This window comes from Ostrea edulis, chromosome 6, assembly GCF_947568905.1.
Source record: "Ostrea edulis chromosome 6, xbOstEdul1.1, whole genome shotgun sequence".
NCBI classification, from domain to species: domain Eukaryota; kingdom Metazoa; phylum Mollusca; class Bivalvia; order Ostreida; family Ostreidae; genus Ostrea; species Ostrea edulis.
The window spans coordinates 72,793,492-72,811,249 of NC_079169.1; the positions used below are offsets into that span (position 1 = coordinate 72,793,492).

Consider the following 17,758-nt stretch of genomic DNA (forward strand, 5'->3'; position numbering starts at 1 on the left):
ACGAATGATTGATTGTATATTGTTTAACGTCCCTCTCGTGAAGGAATTGCGAGATTGATCACTGTTCGTTGTCTTCGCCTTTCATAATAATGTTTTTAATCATTTTCCACTACGTGTTGCAGACCAGCAGTACACATTGATGTCCGACAATGTATCGTTTCGTAGGTTCTGTCGGCCAGTTTCAATGTTTTGAATCATTCAATCATATACTAACACAATTACTGACTTTTTCACGGCCATCACTATGCTTGCACAACCATCGAAGGACAATATGCAACTCGCCCTACTTCGAGAGTAGCTATTTAAGCGTCGTATTAACCCCAAAATGTCAATAATCGTATATCATTTAAGTATACATTAAATTGCGTTTCATAGACTAGACCAATGTATATATTTTTCAGCTGTGCATTTCCTTTTCTATATTTCAAGATTTCCTTAAAGTTTACAAAACAGACGTTTCTATTTACACGACAAGGGTAACAAAGGTCTGTTGAAAAGAAAACTTTATTTTAAAATAACACAAGGCAAGGCAGTTTATAACAACAGTGCATTGTAACGAACAGAATCAATAAATGTAATATCATAATAAAATTGTCTAAACATTAATGAAATCTTTAAAGATCGAGTCTGCGTGAATAGAAGAAGAGGCCCATGAGCCACATCGCTCAACCGAGTCACCTTAGCCATGCTGTTGTATTGTGAAGATTTAAAAAAAAAAATCAAAAAATCTTTATTCCCATTAATTTTTTTAGCGCGGCCCAAACCTACATGTAGCCTACAAACGTCATGACATAACCGTGATAGTGATACAAGATCAAAATGTCAACGATCATGATACGAAATGTAAGATCTTGCCATAAGGAACCTCCATATGCAAAATACGAAAACCCTAATCGTCTATTGTGGTCCCATTCTTCCCCCGGGGCCTCTGAATTGAACAACCTGAATTTGTACTACCTAAAGATGCTTGGATATCAATATAACTTTTCATGGCCCTACTGTTATTGAGAAGAAGATTTGAAGGATGTTTCCCCGATATATTCCCACATTAAACTATAACCACATCCTAACCTCGGGGATCACAATTTGAACAAATTGGAATCTGCACCACCTGGGGAAGATTGCAAATTAATATAACCAATCATGACCCTGCTGTTCTTGCGATTTTTTCCTATATATTCCCAAGTAAAACACTGATCCCCTATTGTGTCCCACCCTATCCCTGGGGCTATGATTTGAACAAACTTTAATTTATAATAACTGGAGATGCTTGCATATTAACAAGACTAATCATAGCCCTGTTATTGAAAAGAATTTTTTAAAAAAATACTTTTGCTATATACTAACAAGTAAAACTTTGAACCCCTATTGTGACCCGACCCTAACCCCGGGGAGGCCATTATTTGAACAAACTTAAATCTACATTATTTTAGGAAGCTTTAATGCAAGTTTAAACTTTTTTGGCACAGTGGCTCTCGTGAAGATTTTTAATTGACCCCACCCTATTTTCCCTTTTCTGGATTATCTCCCCCCTTTGAAAGGGACGTGGTCCTTCTTTAAAACAGATTAGATTTGAACACCCATTACACAAGAATGATTTGTGCCAAGTTTAATTGAAATTGGTCGAGTGGTTCTGGAGAAGTCGAAAATGTTTAAAGTTTACGGACGGACGGCCAGACAGACACCAAAAAAGTGACCAGAACTTTCAGCTCAAGTGAGCTAAAATTACAATTGTAGATCATATAGATCTATAAATGCACATTGCGGTACAAAAAGGCACCATCCTGGTCCCGAATTTCATAAAAAACAAAACAGAATCCCTCTTCAATGATATTAAAATATATAAAGTACATGCATTTTCTTTTCTTCTCGCTTCTACGAAAAACCCATCATCTAATTTGTTTTTGCAGTATGACATACGTGAACTATGAACAAGCTGTAGTGTGATTTTTGTTTATAAGGACTGTGAGACATAACTCCCTTGTTGTTAGTAATAAAGCACTTGCTATCCCTTCGCCGCGGACCCGGCGAAATAGGTGTACCTACTGTGAGTGGAGGTGCATGTAAAATTAGTGTGCGTTCAACGCTACTACAGCTAGGTATAAATCTACGATGGAAGGGGAAGCCCTCTAACGCACCCCTTGTTTAATTATCATTAATTGAGTAAACTTTTCAATCTTGCACCAAATTGACATAAATTACAATACGTGTTCAATGAAAGCAAGCAATCTTTCTTTATGAATGATTTCTAATAAACTCAAGAAATCTTAAGTTTGCATCTTAAATTAGCTCAACATGAGCCACAAAATAGCAGGTCACAAACGAACCTCTGAATATTACACGTGTAAATAACTAAATATATTTACTTTTATATTACAACAAGAAAAAAATATATGAACACTTTTAAATAATAATAATAAAAAAAAAAAAAAAAAACCGCAAATAAAAATAAAAATCTGACATAAGATTTAAAACTTCAACGCTTACATTCGAGTAACTAAATTAAAAAAAAAAACAAAAAAAACCAACCGGTTTATCAAACAGGAATTCAATATAATAGTACCAGGTATGTGAGCTGCTGTAATAGTCAATTGCGGTAAACATTCCTCTATCAAACTCCTTCATTTGCGGCTTTCTACAGATAGTAGAACAATCAATTCAAAGTAGAGGAGTACTTAAAATACCATCAATTTAGAGACAGACTTGATTAATTTTCTTCTCTTATAAAAAAAAAATTAAGATTTTCTCGTGTGGTTTATAAAATAAAGGTCCTTTGAAAAATGACGGGGCACAACAACCAATACATCCCATTCTTAAACAAGACGCACAGCTACTAAGATTTCAATTTCCTTCCATATTTAAAAAGAAAAAGAACACAGGAACCAGTACATTACAAACGTCATCAAAACAATTCTAACTGAAACATCACAATAAATGTTATCATAATTCTGAATGACACCGAGGGAATCAAATCGGATTCATGATTTCATTAACTACAAGTACCTTCATTATATAATTTTTCCTTGGTCAGGGTGAATTTTACGTTAAAAAACCACTAGCAAACAATTGTCTGAATGCTTACCCGCAAAATAGTTTATATTTTGAAATGGTGTCATTTTCATTTGGGGTGGTAAAATCAATGTAATTAAAAATGTTGGGTGGGGACCATCTACCAGAACACCCCCCCCCCCCTCCCAATAAAAATGACACATTTTCAAATGACTGTGGACAGTATGACAAGTACAACATGAACTACATTAGTGCACCAAACGTTGGTATCTAAGAAAGAATTTTATCAGGGATGTGCTGGACGCCTGTCTGTCGAGAAAAACCTGGAATTAAAAAAATAAATGTTCATTATTAACAAACAAAAAAGAAAAGAAAACCCAAAACAAACAAATACCCGCTCCAACCCCCCAACGGATATGCATGAAGTATACACGTATCAATACTATGACAAATGATGTGTTGCATGGGAGTGAGTAATTTCTCCCATTACACATATAAAGAATTTTATTTACTAAGAGTCACTCTATCAGAGATAATTTTCGGTTGTGTGTATCAACGTGAAACTGGAATTTTTGGCGTCGTTTTATTTTTTGCGAATGTAGTTCGTGCTATACATTAAAATCGCTCGTTTTCTGTAAAGGACCCATTTATAGAAAACGATAAATTTTTAATGTTTCACGCAAACAATACAAAGAAGACAAAATCATGTAAGATGATCAAATGTTTCACAGATATTGTTATATACATACTATGATGCTTTTCGGGGATCTTTATTTGAACAGCTAGCCGATGCATGCTGGGGTATCGACGTTTGGGGGCGGATCTTTTGCTCTGTCTGTGGGTGGTGGTGTAGGACCACGTCCTCGTGTTCTCTCTCCGAGATCCACGCCATATAGCAGTTCCAGAATACAGACACTAAGTTGATCACTAAGATTCTGCAACAGAACGGGACATGTCAGTCATTTCCGACGAGCCTTGCTGTATACATACTATACGGGCGAAATGGTTTATAAGCGCATGTCACATACGAATATGCAATAGCATTTCAACTAACACTAGTACCGCGCCGACGTACGCATGTTAACAGAGCATATCATTCAAAGATCTGCAATTGGACAAGGAATATTCTTCAAGATTGGGAGTGCATGGATTTCACTCTTCGCACTCATGAAAATACAGAAAAAGTCCTTCCCAACCTTGAAATACACTCGATATTTAACTACAAGACATTGAACTATACTACTTATTAGTTATCAATTGTTATTTTCAGAGTAAATATCACTTCATGTATTGGATAAATATCAGCATTGACAACTAAAAGGTAAAAATAAAAATAAAATTATTATATATCACTACTGAAAATTTATTCAATGTATTCTATATTGGGCGGTCTTATTTTCAATACGTAAAGTGTTTTATCAAATAATAGTGTAATATCATCAAATACGTGTCCTTTCGTTTAAAACTTTGAATTCAAGGAAAATGAAATTCTGAATACAAGAACGCTCAAACGTTTGGTTGTGTGATGCATTACCAAAAAAACAAGGAAAGAATGAGGTATTATTATACCCATAGCCAAGAGTAAAATTCAGAGTACTTTGCTATTAAATGAATACAAGGACTGAAAGTGCGCAGTCAATCAATGTTCCGTACTGTGTGTCAAACTTCGACCAGTTACTTACTTTTTTGGAAAACGGGAAGAAAACGAGCAGTCTCACCCATATTCCTTTAGAGAAGGGTGGAGGGAAGCATTGAGCAACCCACAATGATATATGTTGTAAGTTATCTTATGTTTTAAACAGCTATGTAAATAACCTTTTTGTTCGACGCCCGAGCTCTATTTTCTAATGGAAAAAAAACTACGATGACAAGACTCGGCTTTCGTTTTTATCAAATTATGATGCATACGGCAGATTTCTGACCTCGTAGTCTAATGGTAATCGAGTATTTTGCAGGAAACTGCACAGAACTGTATTTTCCTTTTTTTAAAAAATCATTTCTATCATTATCTTGTTACTTATGGGGCCGAAACAAAGCAAGTAACGTCTTACTATGTACGTGTATATAGCGAGTGGAAATCCTAAATAAATAAAAACAGTCGTAACTTTGGTAGACTAAGTTGCCACGTTTCAATAAAGAGGAATTAAGGATATAATATACACGTTTTCATGATGAAAATTGCATTGTTTTCTTTTTCGTTCACCAAACCATGCAACACCGACACATTTTTTTGCCTACATAATTTCCCTTTGACATTGTACATCTGATGCTGTAAAACAAATATTTTTCTTAATGGAAACCAGGATGTTCTATCATTGCTTTAGTCTTACCCAAAATTTCTGGCTTTTCTTTATCATTCTTTGTACGCTTACTACAATTAACAATAAATCATAGGTCTAAATTAAAATAGTTTGTTTTCTCTCTGACCTATGCGAGGATAAGTGGGAAAAAATGTGCATTCGATCAGCTATTTTTCGATCTTTTAAGACTTATCCCATAAGTTATCACGATGGACAATCCAAAAATGTACAAAAAATTGCCAATACAACACTTTTTGACCGGGATCATTTCTTTTAATTTATGCCTTACTATTAATGTATTATATTAGTCCTGTAACTAAAGTGCTGATCATTTGAATACATGAACCACTCCAAGCGAACCTTCACCACAGGAGTTTAGTAACATTCGTGAAAAATCAGATAAGGATGACACGTTGAATCTTTAGGATCATCAATTTTTTTTTTATATCAATCTTGAAACATATCCTCAGTAAACTGTAAAATTCCATGTATATTGTATATAAGGGAAATTCCGCTCCGTCTTACCATCAATACTTCGACGGAAAAAACATAGTATTCGAGAAAACCTCAGGAACACATGTGCCACCTACATATGTATACTACAAACAATGGCTGAGGTCTAAATAAGAGGTCCATGGGTCAAAACGCTCACTTTCAGCGCCCCATACTTGCTGCTGTAGACCTTTATTTTACTTTTTTACCTCCCAAAGATATCGACATTTTTACTTACTTCTTCCTGGTGTTCGTGTTTTTTTTTAAATATATATTTTTATTTTATTTATTTGGTTTTTAACTTGAATCTATCATAAAATGTGAACACGCAAGTTTGTTTTAAAATAAAACGAAGCAAAATTCCTGTGTGAAAGAAAGACGACAATGACCCCTACTACTGCGGTGCAATATTAGTCCCTGGAAACCTTAAACCAAAACCCATACCTCTGGGATCATGAAATCTACAATTTTAGTATCAATAGCAAATAAAGAAGATGTTAATAAACGTTTTACCCATAAACACTGTATTCCAAGTTTTGCAATGCCCTGGAATAAGAACCATCACCCCCGGAATCATGAAAGCTACAATTTTTATTAAGGCCTTCCTGCTCTACATGACTCTGCATTTAATTTTACTTATAGATGTGCAGTTGTTGAGAAGATTTTGGAAATTGGTTGATTTTCGGCAGTTTTATGCCCCATCCAAAGGCCCTGGGGGTGTAGGAGTCCTGAGATTTATGATTTATATCCCCCCCTGTCCCAAAGATGCTTCATACCAAATTTTAAAAGAATTGGAAGAGTAGATAAAAAGAATGAAGTTAAAAAATTTCAATTGCTAACTCACACATTTATCAGTATGATCATTTTGGCCCCACCCTGGTACCAAAACCCCTTCCCCTGGGATCAAAAAATTTACAATTTAAGTAAAAGACTACCTTGCACCTTCTGAATATCAATTTAATTTCAATAGTATGAAAGAAGATATTATTTAAATGGTTTCCACAATGTTCATTGTTAACACATGATGGATGCAGACCAATAGCAATAGGTCACCTGCATGACTTAGGTGACCTAAAAAAAATAATAACTATCAATGGGGTTTATGTAAATTTGAAATTAAGATTATATCATGTTATGCAAATGAATGGGCCTACTGCCCACTGAAAATTAGCCTGATTAATCATCCAGAAAATATATGTCTTATGCATCATGGACGGCATTGAGCATTCCATGATGTATCACCCTGCAATTAAACCACACAATCCAAGAAGAAAATGTGGTTACTAGGTAATGGTCCTACATTTTAAAAATTTGATCACTCATCCAGAAAATGTAGGTTAGATGCAGCATCTGAATTATCAGTGGTAGTGTGCGTCTTATAAATGCATCATCCATGCAAGTTTGGGATTCTCTAAAGGAGTACCTTGATATATTGCATATACATGTATCACAGACAATTGTATAATGCAGGATGCTTCTGAAATTTTTTCTTAAATCATGTTTTCATTTCCTCAGTATGAGGGGTTCTTGTATATTGAACTTTTATACTGTAGTAATATTACCATACTTCAGTGTTATCGCCTTGGGTAATTCAGTGGTTAGATCACCTATTTAGTAATGCAAGGATCCCGGGTTCAATCTCCGACTGATCCAAAGAGTTTTCTCTCCTTCTTTACTACAATAACTTAGTAATGTCCATACATAAAACTATCTGTAATATAATTATAAGAGTTGATTTTACATTTTCACATTGCACAACAAGGAACTATCAAGGTAAACTAACTTTAAAACAGACTTAATATACTACCCCAAGTTTTTTGTAGAAACCTGATATGATGCGATGTAATTTTGCCTGAAATGTCACAAAGAATTATATGCTATTGAGAAACATCATGTATGACTGATAATCTTTATCCACACTAATTTCGGTGATATTGTACGTAAAAAAAAAAGGCAGTATGGGGTAGCAAGTGTCGACCTCCATTTTAACTTCATATGATTATACAGAACGTATTGTGAATTGACCATTATCTTTCAAGACAGTTAATCAGGTCAGGAAACCTGATAATAAATTGTGCAGGTATGTATAAATGACCAGAAAGATTCTCCTCATAACATCTCCAATGGCTGAATCCAAGTGCAGTACATTATACCCATCATTCAAGACATTGCATTTGTTCATATATTACTAAGTTCAGTCAATTTAGCAAGATATCTGTGTTTACTTCAGAGTGGTCTTCTCAAGTCTGCTAGAGCAAACCTATAGGGGGTGGGGTGGGGGGGGGGGGTGGTGGTAACCGGGCAATAATGTAGTGTTTGTACAGTGTATAATCATTAAATCTAGCTAGCTCTAAAGAAAATTCCCTGTGAACTGCATGTCCACCTTTCAATATTTTGTATTTTCATCTTGAAATGGACACCGGTGTTTTGTTCATCTCATCTAGTCAGGTGTAATTATCAAATTAAATCAGCACAATTCTTCAAGTTATGCCAAGCTATGTATACCAAGAACAATAATCACAAATGCTTGGTACACATAATTTTTCACTGTCACATGTGGTATTATAGTTAAGTAAAAGTTAAATAAACGCCTTATTTGTATTTGTGCTCTTAACAATGAAATTGATATACAGAGTTCAGGCCCATAGGAAACATTGAGATTGCAAGAACACAAGACTAAGATGGGGGGTAAATAATATATCAAAAGTATTTTATATGCAGTTGTTTCGAAAACAAAAACCAGAAAATCAAAATGAATGCATTTTGTGGTCCATTTGTGACAGTTCTGCAGTTTCATTATCGATGCAATTCTTTCACAAAAACCAAAGACTCTTATTTCACCCCCACCAGTTTCTATGGTCTTGAACTCCTTGGGTAAATGTTTAATGATAGCTATCACACATTAGTCGTGTTAATTAGTGAATAAAAGTGCTATATAAAGTAAAAGTGAAACCAACCTGAGGCATATCATTTTTAGTGCGAACAGTAAATTTATCTATATGACATTGGTCAATCCAATGTGGCTGTTGTAAACATCATAAATCAAATTCAAAATGGACCCCTTTCTCCAGCTAGTGTTAAAAGAACTTTGTAAAAGTGTATACAATAAATTTTTAGAGAATAGATATTACATATTCTTTCAAGGAAATTCCATTTGTAAATAATACCCGACTGGTGGTCCATGTGAAATAATTCATGAAGGCAATACAAGAAAAACAGAAATTCCTGGTTAAAACTTCTATATGTAATCAAACAATGATAGATTTGAGAAATGTTTAATAATAGCAAATTTTAGTTATTAAAGAGAATTCAAATCAGATGTACAAAATGAATAGAATGATGAAGCATGGTGGTCACTTAGAAACATCTAAAATACTATAAAATAATAACTATAACAAAATACACAGCATGCTTGAAAAGACATTTGCATATTTTTCATTTTAAGAAAAACTTGAAACGCTGTTTTCACTTTTATAAACAATGCTGTGATTGATTTAGCATATTTCACTTGTGTGAATTCAACAACACTTTAACAATTACATATGTTTGTACCCAGTAGTTTCAATGTACATCAGTTTTATTTCTTGATATTAACCTAGATTCCAAAATATGAAAAATAATGGTTGATTGTACTACTCGGAATAGAAAACAATGATAACATGGCCTTGTTGATTTACCCCATGCTTTCATTGTTTATATTCCCCATAATACAAACAACTATAACACACCCCCCCCCCCCCCCCCATATAAACCAAATGAACATTAAAGAAACATAAAATAAAAACCTAACATCTGTTGTTAAATCAAAACTTAAAATAAAATACTCCACAACAGTAGGCAGTATGTATTTCAAATTCTGTTTACTAAATATGATAAATCATGATGCACTAAAATTTTGTAATAATTCCCAATCCTTACAATTTATATTCTGAACTTGTTTCTTATGAAAATATGGTTTTTTATATTAAGTTGAAAGGTCAGTGCTTTCATCAAGAGATAAAGACGTCAAAACAGCATAGGTTCAGTACTATCAAACCATTGTATAATAGAAAAGGGTACTCCCCTAACAGAGAGAGAGAGTAACTAGTTTGTGAAAAGTATTACTAATTCTTTTTGATATTGTAACAGGCAGTTGAAATTTTAACCAATTTCTGAATATCTAAGTCTTTTCAAGCATACTGTGCATAAACAAATGCAGCTGATATATACATCAAAGATCTTGTTTTAGCAATTGTACATCCTCTTGATATTTACGATGTGATGCCTCGGATTTCCAGGCTAGATAAGTGTTCCAGAATAGAGCCACAAAATTTACAAATAGCACCCTGTAAAAAGAGGAGCAAACTTATCAGTAGTATAAATCAATGACATTCCTAGAGTTATCATGTTCAAAACATGAACAACTGCAACTCAAAACTCTGTGCCAGAAATCATTTATAGCTGATCAATCAGTAAATGATTTGCTGAAGTTGTTCATAGGAGATAGTGGCCACAGTGTTCTGTTCATAGGAGATAGTGATGATAGTGCTCTGTTCATAAGGGATAGTGATTACAGTGTTCTGTTCATAGAGGATAGTGATTATAACAGTGTTCTCTTCTTAGGGGATAGTGATGACAGTGTTCTGTTCATAAAGGATAGTGATGACAGTGCTCTGTTCATAAGAAATAGTGATTAGTGTTCTGTTCATAGAGGATAGCGATTATAACAGTTTTCTTCTTAGGGGATAGTGATTACAGTGTTCTGTTCATAGGGGATAGTGATCACAGTGTTCTGTTCATAGGAGATAGCGATTATAATTATAACAGTTTTCTTCTTAAGGGATAGTGATCAGTGTTCTGTTCATAGGGATAGTGATCAGTGTTCTGTTCATAGGGGATGGTGGTCAGTGTTTTGTTCATAGGAGATAGTGATCACAATGTTTTGTTTATAGAGGATAGTGATCACAGTGTTCTGTTCATAGGGGATAGTGAGTACAGTGTTCTATTCATAGGGAATAGTGGTCACAGTGTTTTGTTCATAGGAGATAGCGAGTAGTGTTCTGTTCATAGGGGATAGTGAATACAGTGTTCTGTTCATAGGGGATAGAGATCACAGTGTTCTGTTCATTGAGGATAGTAATCACAGTGTTCTGTTCATAGGGGATAGTGATCATAGTGTTCTGTTCATACGGGATAATGGTCACAGTGTTCTGTTCATAGGGGATAGTGATTATAACAGTGTTCTGTTCATAGAGGATAGTGATTATAAGTGATCGATCTGTTCATAGGGGATAGTGAATACAGTGTTTTGTTCATAGGGGATAGTAATTATAACAGCGTTCTGTTCATAGGGGATAGTGAGTACAGCATTCTGTTCATAGGGGATAGTGATTATAACAGTGTTCTGTTCATAGGGGATAGTGATCACAGTGTTCAAGAGTGCAATGCTCAAAAATGTAATACCAGCTACAGTTCTCAAAATTGTTGGTATTGTTTTTTGCATATATAAAGAAATTTGTAACCAGGATAAGATGGTAAGAGATGTCACAGTAGATGTCTTATCAGTATAGGCTTTTTTTCATTCAAACTAGAAAAAATAGAACACATTAAACCCCTTTGATGAGAAAAATAGATTTTCTTGCAAAATAACCTATCCCAAAGGGCAGAGTTATCATTATCCAACAATATCTTTAGACTGAGGGGGTTATTCTTCAACAGTTAGGACAAATAGGTAAGTCTTTCTATTCTGCTATGGCAGTGTGCGAAATTAACCATGGACCGATAGACAATGTCTACAGAAAATCGAGTCCGTCTATAACGATCGTAATAGCTATAGACCGACTTGTCTATAGGAATTCTGAGTGAATAACTTATTAAACATATACCAGTTTATATGTATTACGCTGATGTTTCTGTTCACCCCTTAACTGCAATAAAATGTTCCACAATGTAATTACATATCATTCGAATCAGGTTATTCCATTTTCAACAGGGGGGGTGGGGATCAATTTGATATTTACTTCAATGGTCACCATTTTCGTACAAATTTGGAATGTCCTTTTTTGAACGGTTAAAATGTGGAAGGTACACGCCCTGGAATCAAACGGAAAGCAGTCAGTACAAGTTCCAGCAAGGCTAAAGTCGCAGAAAATCATGAGAAAACGAAACGTAGAAGTGACTTAGATGAAGAATCAGACAGTGAAACAGATAACGGAATTCTAATTGAAAAGCTTGTGCATGAAATTGAAAAAGAATATAATTAAACTATGAATGAATTACCAAATCAAATTTGTGTCTATTATTTATTTTTTAATAACATTGAATATTGCATGTTAAATTTTGGTCTATAAGAATTTGTTGTGGTCTATAGGAAATGAAATGACTATGGACCGAAACTCTATAGGACTTCAAAGTTAGTTTCGCACACTGCTATGGTGATGTTTGTAACATGTATAAAGTACATGATGTAAAGCCATTACAGATGAAAGTCATCATATTCCAGCAACCTTCTGGACTCCTCATGTTGTAAAGTTGGTTGTTTTTTTTTTTAAATTTAACACCAGTGGACCATGGGATAACATACAGTAATAAACTTTTCTCACATTTTGAAACTACAAATTCTAACAAGAGTATGGGTAACCGGTACATGATACGCCCATTAGAAGGTTATATAGGGTGTTTTCATTATAAGGTGTTTGTTTTGTGACTTTGATTAGCAAACATGGCAAAAATGTCAGGAGTTGTAGAACGGTAGTATCAGGCATCATCAAGCTGTGACATACTTTGTTTTGTAATTTATGAATAAAAGAAGGTCAACAATATATTTCCCAGTCTTTAAAATTTTCATATCTATTCAGGGTAAGCTTATTCAAAATATGCATGCTGTGGGTTAACCTATAAATTGGTGTGAATATGACAGAATTTGAAAATTTTAATGTAAGAATAAAATGCACTCTTGCAAGAGTTTATGCAAAATCTATTCCATCAGCTCAAATTTCAACATTATATGAATATAATACTTTTCATTATGAATTTCTAGGGTTCTCATACCTTGCAGTATGCACATCTTCAATTTGTTAAGAAAGGCCTTAGTTTTAAAACTGAGAGAGGGGTTCAAAGGACACACATGCACTCACTTTATAATATTTCCTCAAAACTGACTACGTTTAACAACATGTAATTTTTTCAAATATTGAAAAAAATCAGAATCCTTGCTACTTGCACATCAATACCCATACACTCTGTAAAATAAGGTCCTCACTTGAAAATTGTGGGAGGAGATAGCCAAACAAATTACGTACAATCTAAATAACGTTTATTTTCAAATAAAGGGGTAAAACTCCTGCTAGAGAGGTCAGAATGGATCAAAATTGCAACATGATGTAGAGTGACCCACAAAGAAGCTACATAGCAAGTTTCAGCTTGATATGTAGCAGAGAAATGAAAACAGAAACCCCCAAACAGATGGACAGACAGACAGGTATTGCTGTACCATAATATGTCCTATGGGTGCATAAAAAGATGAGAAAAGAACTAGAACAAGCATTTATTTTTATACTGTATATTGTGCTTATTTTAAGTAATTAAAACTAGCTCAGTTGTAGGTATTGAGCAACTTGACACAATAATGTTAATAATGCAATAAATGTATTTAGGAGTGGTATATTTTGTTGTTAATCATATTTTCACTAATCAAGGATCTCAAGTGTAAATACTACTAATGCAACATTATTCACAGAATAAATAAGTTATATCATTACTACGGTAGCTTCATCCAAAGAGTCGGATCATATCAAGTTGTTGGGTGCAGATCATTAGATTAAACACTTCACGTCTCATTCAATCTGATGATCTGCATTTGTCAACTCGACATGATCCAACCCTTTGGATCAAGTTACTATAGTAATGATAAATTTATTATATACCCCCTTTATGTACCTTTAAATATTTGTTTATAAGATAATGAGTGTATTCCTAATTATCAAAGAGACAAACATACAATGAAATTATTTCTGGTGTATGTAGTTTTTGCCTGTGACATGAATGACCGCTTTCCACAAAAATGTGTGTTGATGCATTGTGACATCATCAGTTTCAGAGAGACATGCTCTGGATTCAGATCACCACAGTGCGGTAATCCAGAAAGCCGGATCATATTCTGTGAATTTAACAGCATCAAAACACGAATCATTGATGGGTATATAATAAAAAGTCTTAAAGGACTATGAACGATAACTGCCTTTCTGGGATCTCTATACTCAAAATTCTGAAGATTTAAAGAAAGACCAAGTCTTATTTCATTTCAAACAGATAATGTCTAACACAGTTTAACATAACTTGTCTCTGATATTTACAATCAGTTGGAGTAAACAGCCTCAAAAGTGACACAATTTCTCAGTTTTACTCAAATTCAGTTCAAAAGCTATTTTTTGTAAACATTTTTCTGTTAGAAAACTTAGAGCACAGATTTGGATAAACAAAATTTTACTATCGTATGTGCACTGCAAAAATAAATCTGGTACAAAGTTTGTCCACTCCTGTGCTTCATGTTTTCTAAAAGGAAAACTGCCTAAATAAAAAAATCATGGCAAAATACCAAAAATGGTGGCAAAGTGTCACATTTATGATGTTGAAATTCCAGCTGATCAAACTGAGAATAAAAACTGAGTTGCACTAGTATCGTGCACAAAATAAACTTAATTTTGAATGAAAAGCATTAATGTTGATTTGGTGGGCAAACATAGCCCTTACCATTCATAGTCCTTTTGAGTTTTATCCAATTACCAAGGTAAAGGAAATACATGTGTTCAATATTTATTGCAGTCATTTCTGAAATCTAACATCTAAAGCATGTTTGAATTAGAGGTTTGATGACATTATAATACATAGCACAAAGGAAGTATTACAACAAAACAACGATATCCACGACAAAACTTACCGGTGTTGTAAAGGTACAAACGTGAAGTTGATTATCTGAACAGCCGGCCAGACCTTAAAAAACAAAAACAAAATCTAACGTGTTCAAAGAAGGTTTCAGTACATGAACCATAAACAAATGTTACAATTTGAAATGCAAATGTGAAATTCTGACTAGATTAATGCTGGTGGTTGAAAATGGGTCAAATTAAATGTGTATCTATGGTTATATGGTGCAAAAGTCAGACAGGAGCTTAGGGCATAATGAAATCCTGAGAAAGAATTAATATTGTACATCTAATTTTGTTACCAGATAGGATTAATATATCAAAAGAAGCAATTATCATAACGTATATACCAACTGTAAAGCAATTTATTGGATGTTGAACCCTGCTGATGATAGTACTTGACATACAGTAACATTATATCACAGATACACAGTATGGGTATCAGGAGACAGATTGTAGTAGTAGTTTGTCCACTGTGAATATCAACTTTGTAACAGATTCTTCCTTAACAATATATCAAACCAAACTATTACTCATTTTAACTGTAAGAAACTGAAGCACAAAGTTTGGTTACAAGCTTGAGATAATCTCTCCATGGTGATGTTGATTTCCCACTTTCACATGTTTCATGTTGTAAAAATAAAATAAAGAGTACAGTAAAACTCAAATACAGTTAAACTCTGATATAGCGAATTTCTGCGGAAGCTCTATATAAATTCGCTATAAGCATAATTCGCTATATGTTTATAGCAAATGCATAATTCAAATATAATGAATTTGTTATAAAACTGATTTGTTCTATATGTATATCAGTTGTATAAGAAAGCAGCAATCGATATACTTGCGTTTGTATAGTCTCTAAGAAAAATTAAGCCTGTATATTTTTGAGAAGAAATATTTTATACAAGAAATTTACACACTGATTTATATATGATAATTTATCTTGATGGATTATTAAGTCACGCAAGAACATGTCGAAAGAAGAACTTCAACAAAATTATGTGTGATACATGTACAGTACATGCAAACAGTCTATCGCAGTTGTCATTTACTTGTTGCTTTACACAAATAAAGGAGTGTATGATAAAATAAATGCAATTAAACTTCAAATTTAATTAACGAGAATAGTAAACAATATCGACACTCATGTGTAGGTATTGTTTTGCGTTAACAACCTCTTTCGAAAAAAATACAAACAGAAATTTCGTAATAAGTGTGGATCCTTTATGGCAATGGAAAGCGATTGTTAAAAATCACAAGGAGTTTAAAATGAAAAAAAAAAAACCAAATAAAAAAACAAATTCGTTATAAAACGTGATTTATACGTTCATTTTTAATTCAAGGGGAATAGGAATTTACTTCGTTATATCCATAACTTCGCTATATCTGTGTTCGTTATAGACGCATACTTTTATATAGAATATATAAAGAATTTGCTGGGGAAATCGTTTTCACTTCGCTATAGCCGTAATTTCACTATATCCGTGTTCACTATATTCGAGATTTACTGTATAGCGAATACGGATATAGCGAAATTAGAGTGTCCGCAGAAATTCGCTATATCAGAGTTTTAATGTATATATAATCACAACAGAGTACCCCATGTTGTGATTCACAACATAGTTTTTTTGTTGGCAAATCGATAAAAAATCCAAGGTTCATTTTACAAGGATATCAGTTTGAATCTGTCCATAACGTGAATACAAAGCAGATCAATGATTCTTTATTGAATGAGAGTACAGATGATGTTTCACATCACAGGTATAACAATCAAGGAGTTGATATGAGATATGCACCTCTGCATGGCAGTCTGAGATGGATCCTGTGATTCTGCCATTATCACGGGCAAAAACTACATATTTACTACCATATATATGGCAAACTGGAATAAGAACACTTTCACAATTTAAATACCCATCCAAATGAAGATATCAATCCATAAATAACATTTTTTTGTCTGGTCTCAAGTGCTCTTACTACATTTTGAGAATTTATACAGAATATCATTTAGTTATTGATTCATCTGCAAAAACTTCTGAAATATATCATCATGCTTCACATTCCCCATAATATTCCATGTTGTACTAGTAAAAGGAGTATCCAAAGGAACCCTGGATCTATGCATTATGTAGCTGCACTTACCCGAACAGTAGCACCATCAAAATATCATGTAATTTCTGAGATGTCAGCTTTTCTGTGATGTAGGTAAATCCAGTAATTTTAATCTCAAATACTCATTAACTTTGTGTTTCTCTGCAGTTTTTGGTGATTGCCTAGCATCTGGTTATCATTGTTTAGGCAATATATGAACACAGAGATAAGCATTTGCACAGATATAGTTTGAACCTCACTGTTTGAGTTCAACAACCGTAAACAGCTATTTCACAACTCAGAAATTGCGTATTAAATTTTCTAAAATATGTTACCTTCCAGTTCGTTGTCATGACATCATAATAATCCTAAAAAAAAGAAAAATATTATCTTATCAGCTGCAGATTTACATGATACAGTATAATTTGTTATTTTATTTCAAAATTTACAGCCCCTCCTACTATGACTTAACATTGAACACATCAAAGAGCATAACCAAATGAATGCATTCATAGTCAACTCAAATCAATACCATTTTACTGCCATTCTCACAATAATGCCATATTTTGACAGGAACATATTTCATACTATATATTTTTTTTAACATGAAATCTGCATACCACCATCTACCTCCCTGTTTCCAAAACAAATATCCAATTTAGCACATCAGTATGAGGTGAATGAGTCAGTTAATTTCTTGCACCTTTGATCACAGGTGGAAGGTTAAACAGTTTTTCAGTTATCTGGTGGCGCCCAGTTTTTTTTATTAGAGGAAGAGAGAACTCAGATACAATGTACCTGGGAAGAGACCACCGACCTTCCGCAAGTAAACTGGGAAACTTTCTCACTTACTGGCGTGAGCAGGATTGGAACCCACACCAACCAGGGGCGAGAGGTCATGTGATTTTGAGCGCGATGCTCTAACCACTCGGCCACGGAGGCCCCTTGCATGGAATTAGAAAT

At 33.9% G+C, this 17,758-nt stretch overlaps 1 protein-coding gene across 5 annotated transcripts in view; it reads right to left on the reverse strand.

The window, feature by feature from the left end:
* Nucleotides 1–486: 486 nt before the first annotated feature.
* The window catches only part of LOC125646110 (protein Mpv17-like), a 30,055-nt gene continuing 12,783 nt past the window's right edge, over nucleotides 487–17,758 (reverse strand). For 2 of the 5 annotated variants that reach the window (XM_048872258.2, XM_048872262.2), the window contains exons 5-8: nucleotides 17,131–17,163; nucleotides 14,719–14,771; nucleotides 3,759–3,944; nucleotides 487–3,332 (exon numbers count right to left, since the gene is read on the reverse strand). In XM_048872258.2, the coding sequence (XP_048728215.1) occupies nucleotide 3,332; nucleotides 3,759–3,944; nucleotides 14,719–14,771; nucleotides 17,131–17,163 (273 nt within the window). In that variant the 3' untranslated portion in view covers nucleotides 487–3,331. Of the gene's footprint in view, nucleotides 3,333–3,758; nucleotides 3,945–5,339; nucleotides 5,381–9,060; nucleotides 10,127–14,718; nucleotides 14,772–17,130; nucleotides 17,164–17,758 lie in introns of those variants that run through there. The other 3 variants (XM_048872260.2, XM_048872261.2, XM_048872259.2) reach the window with 3 other exon arrangements.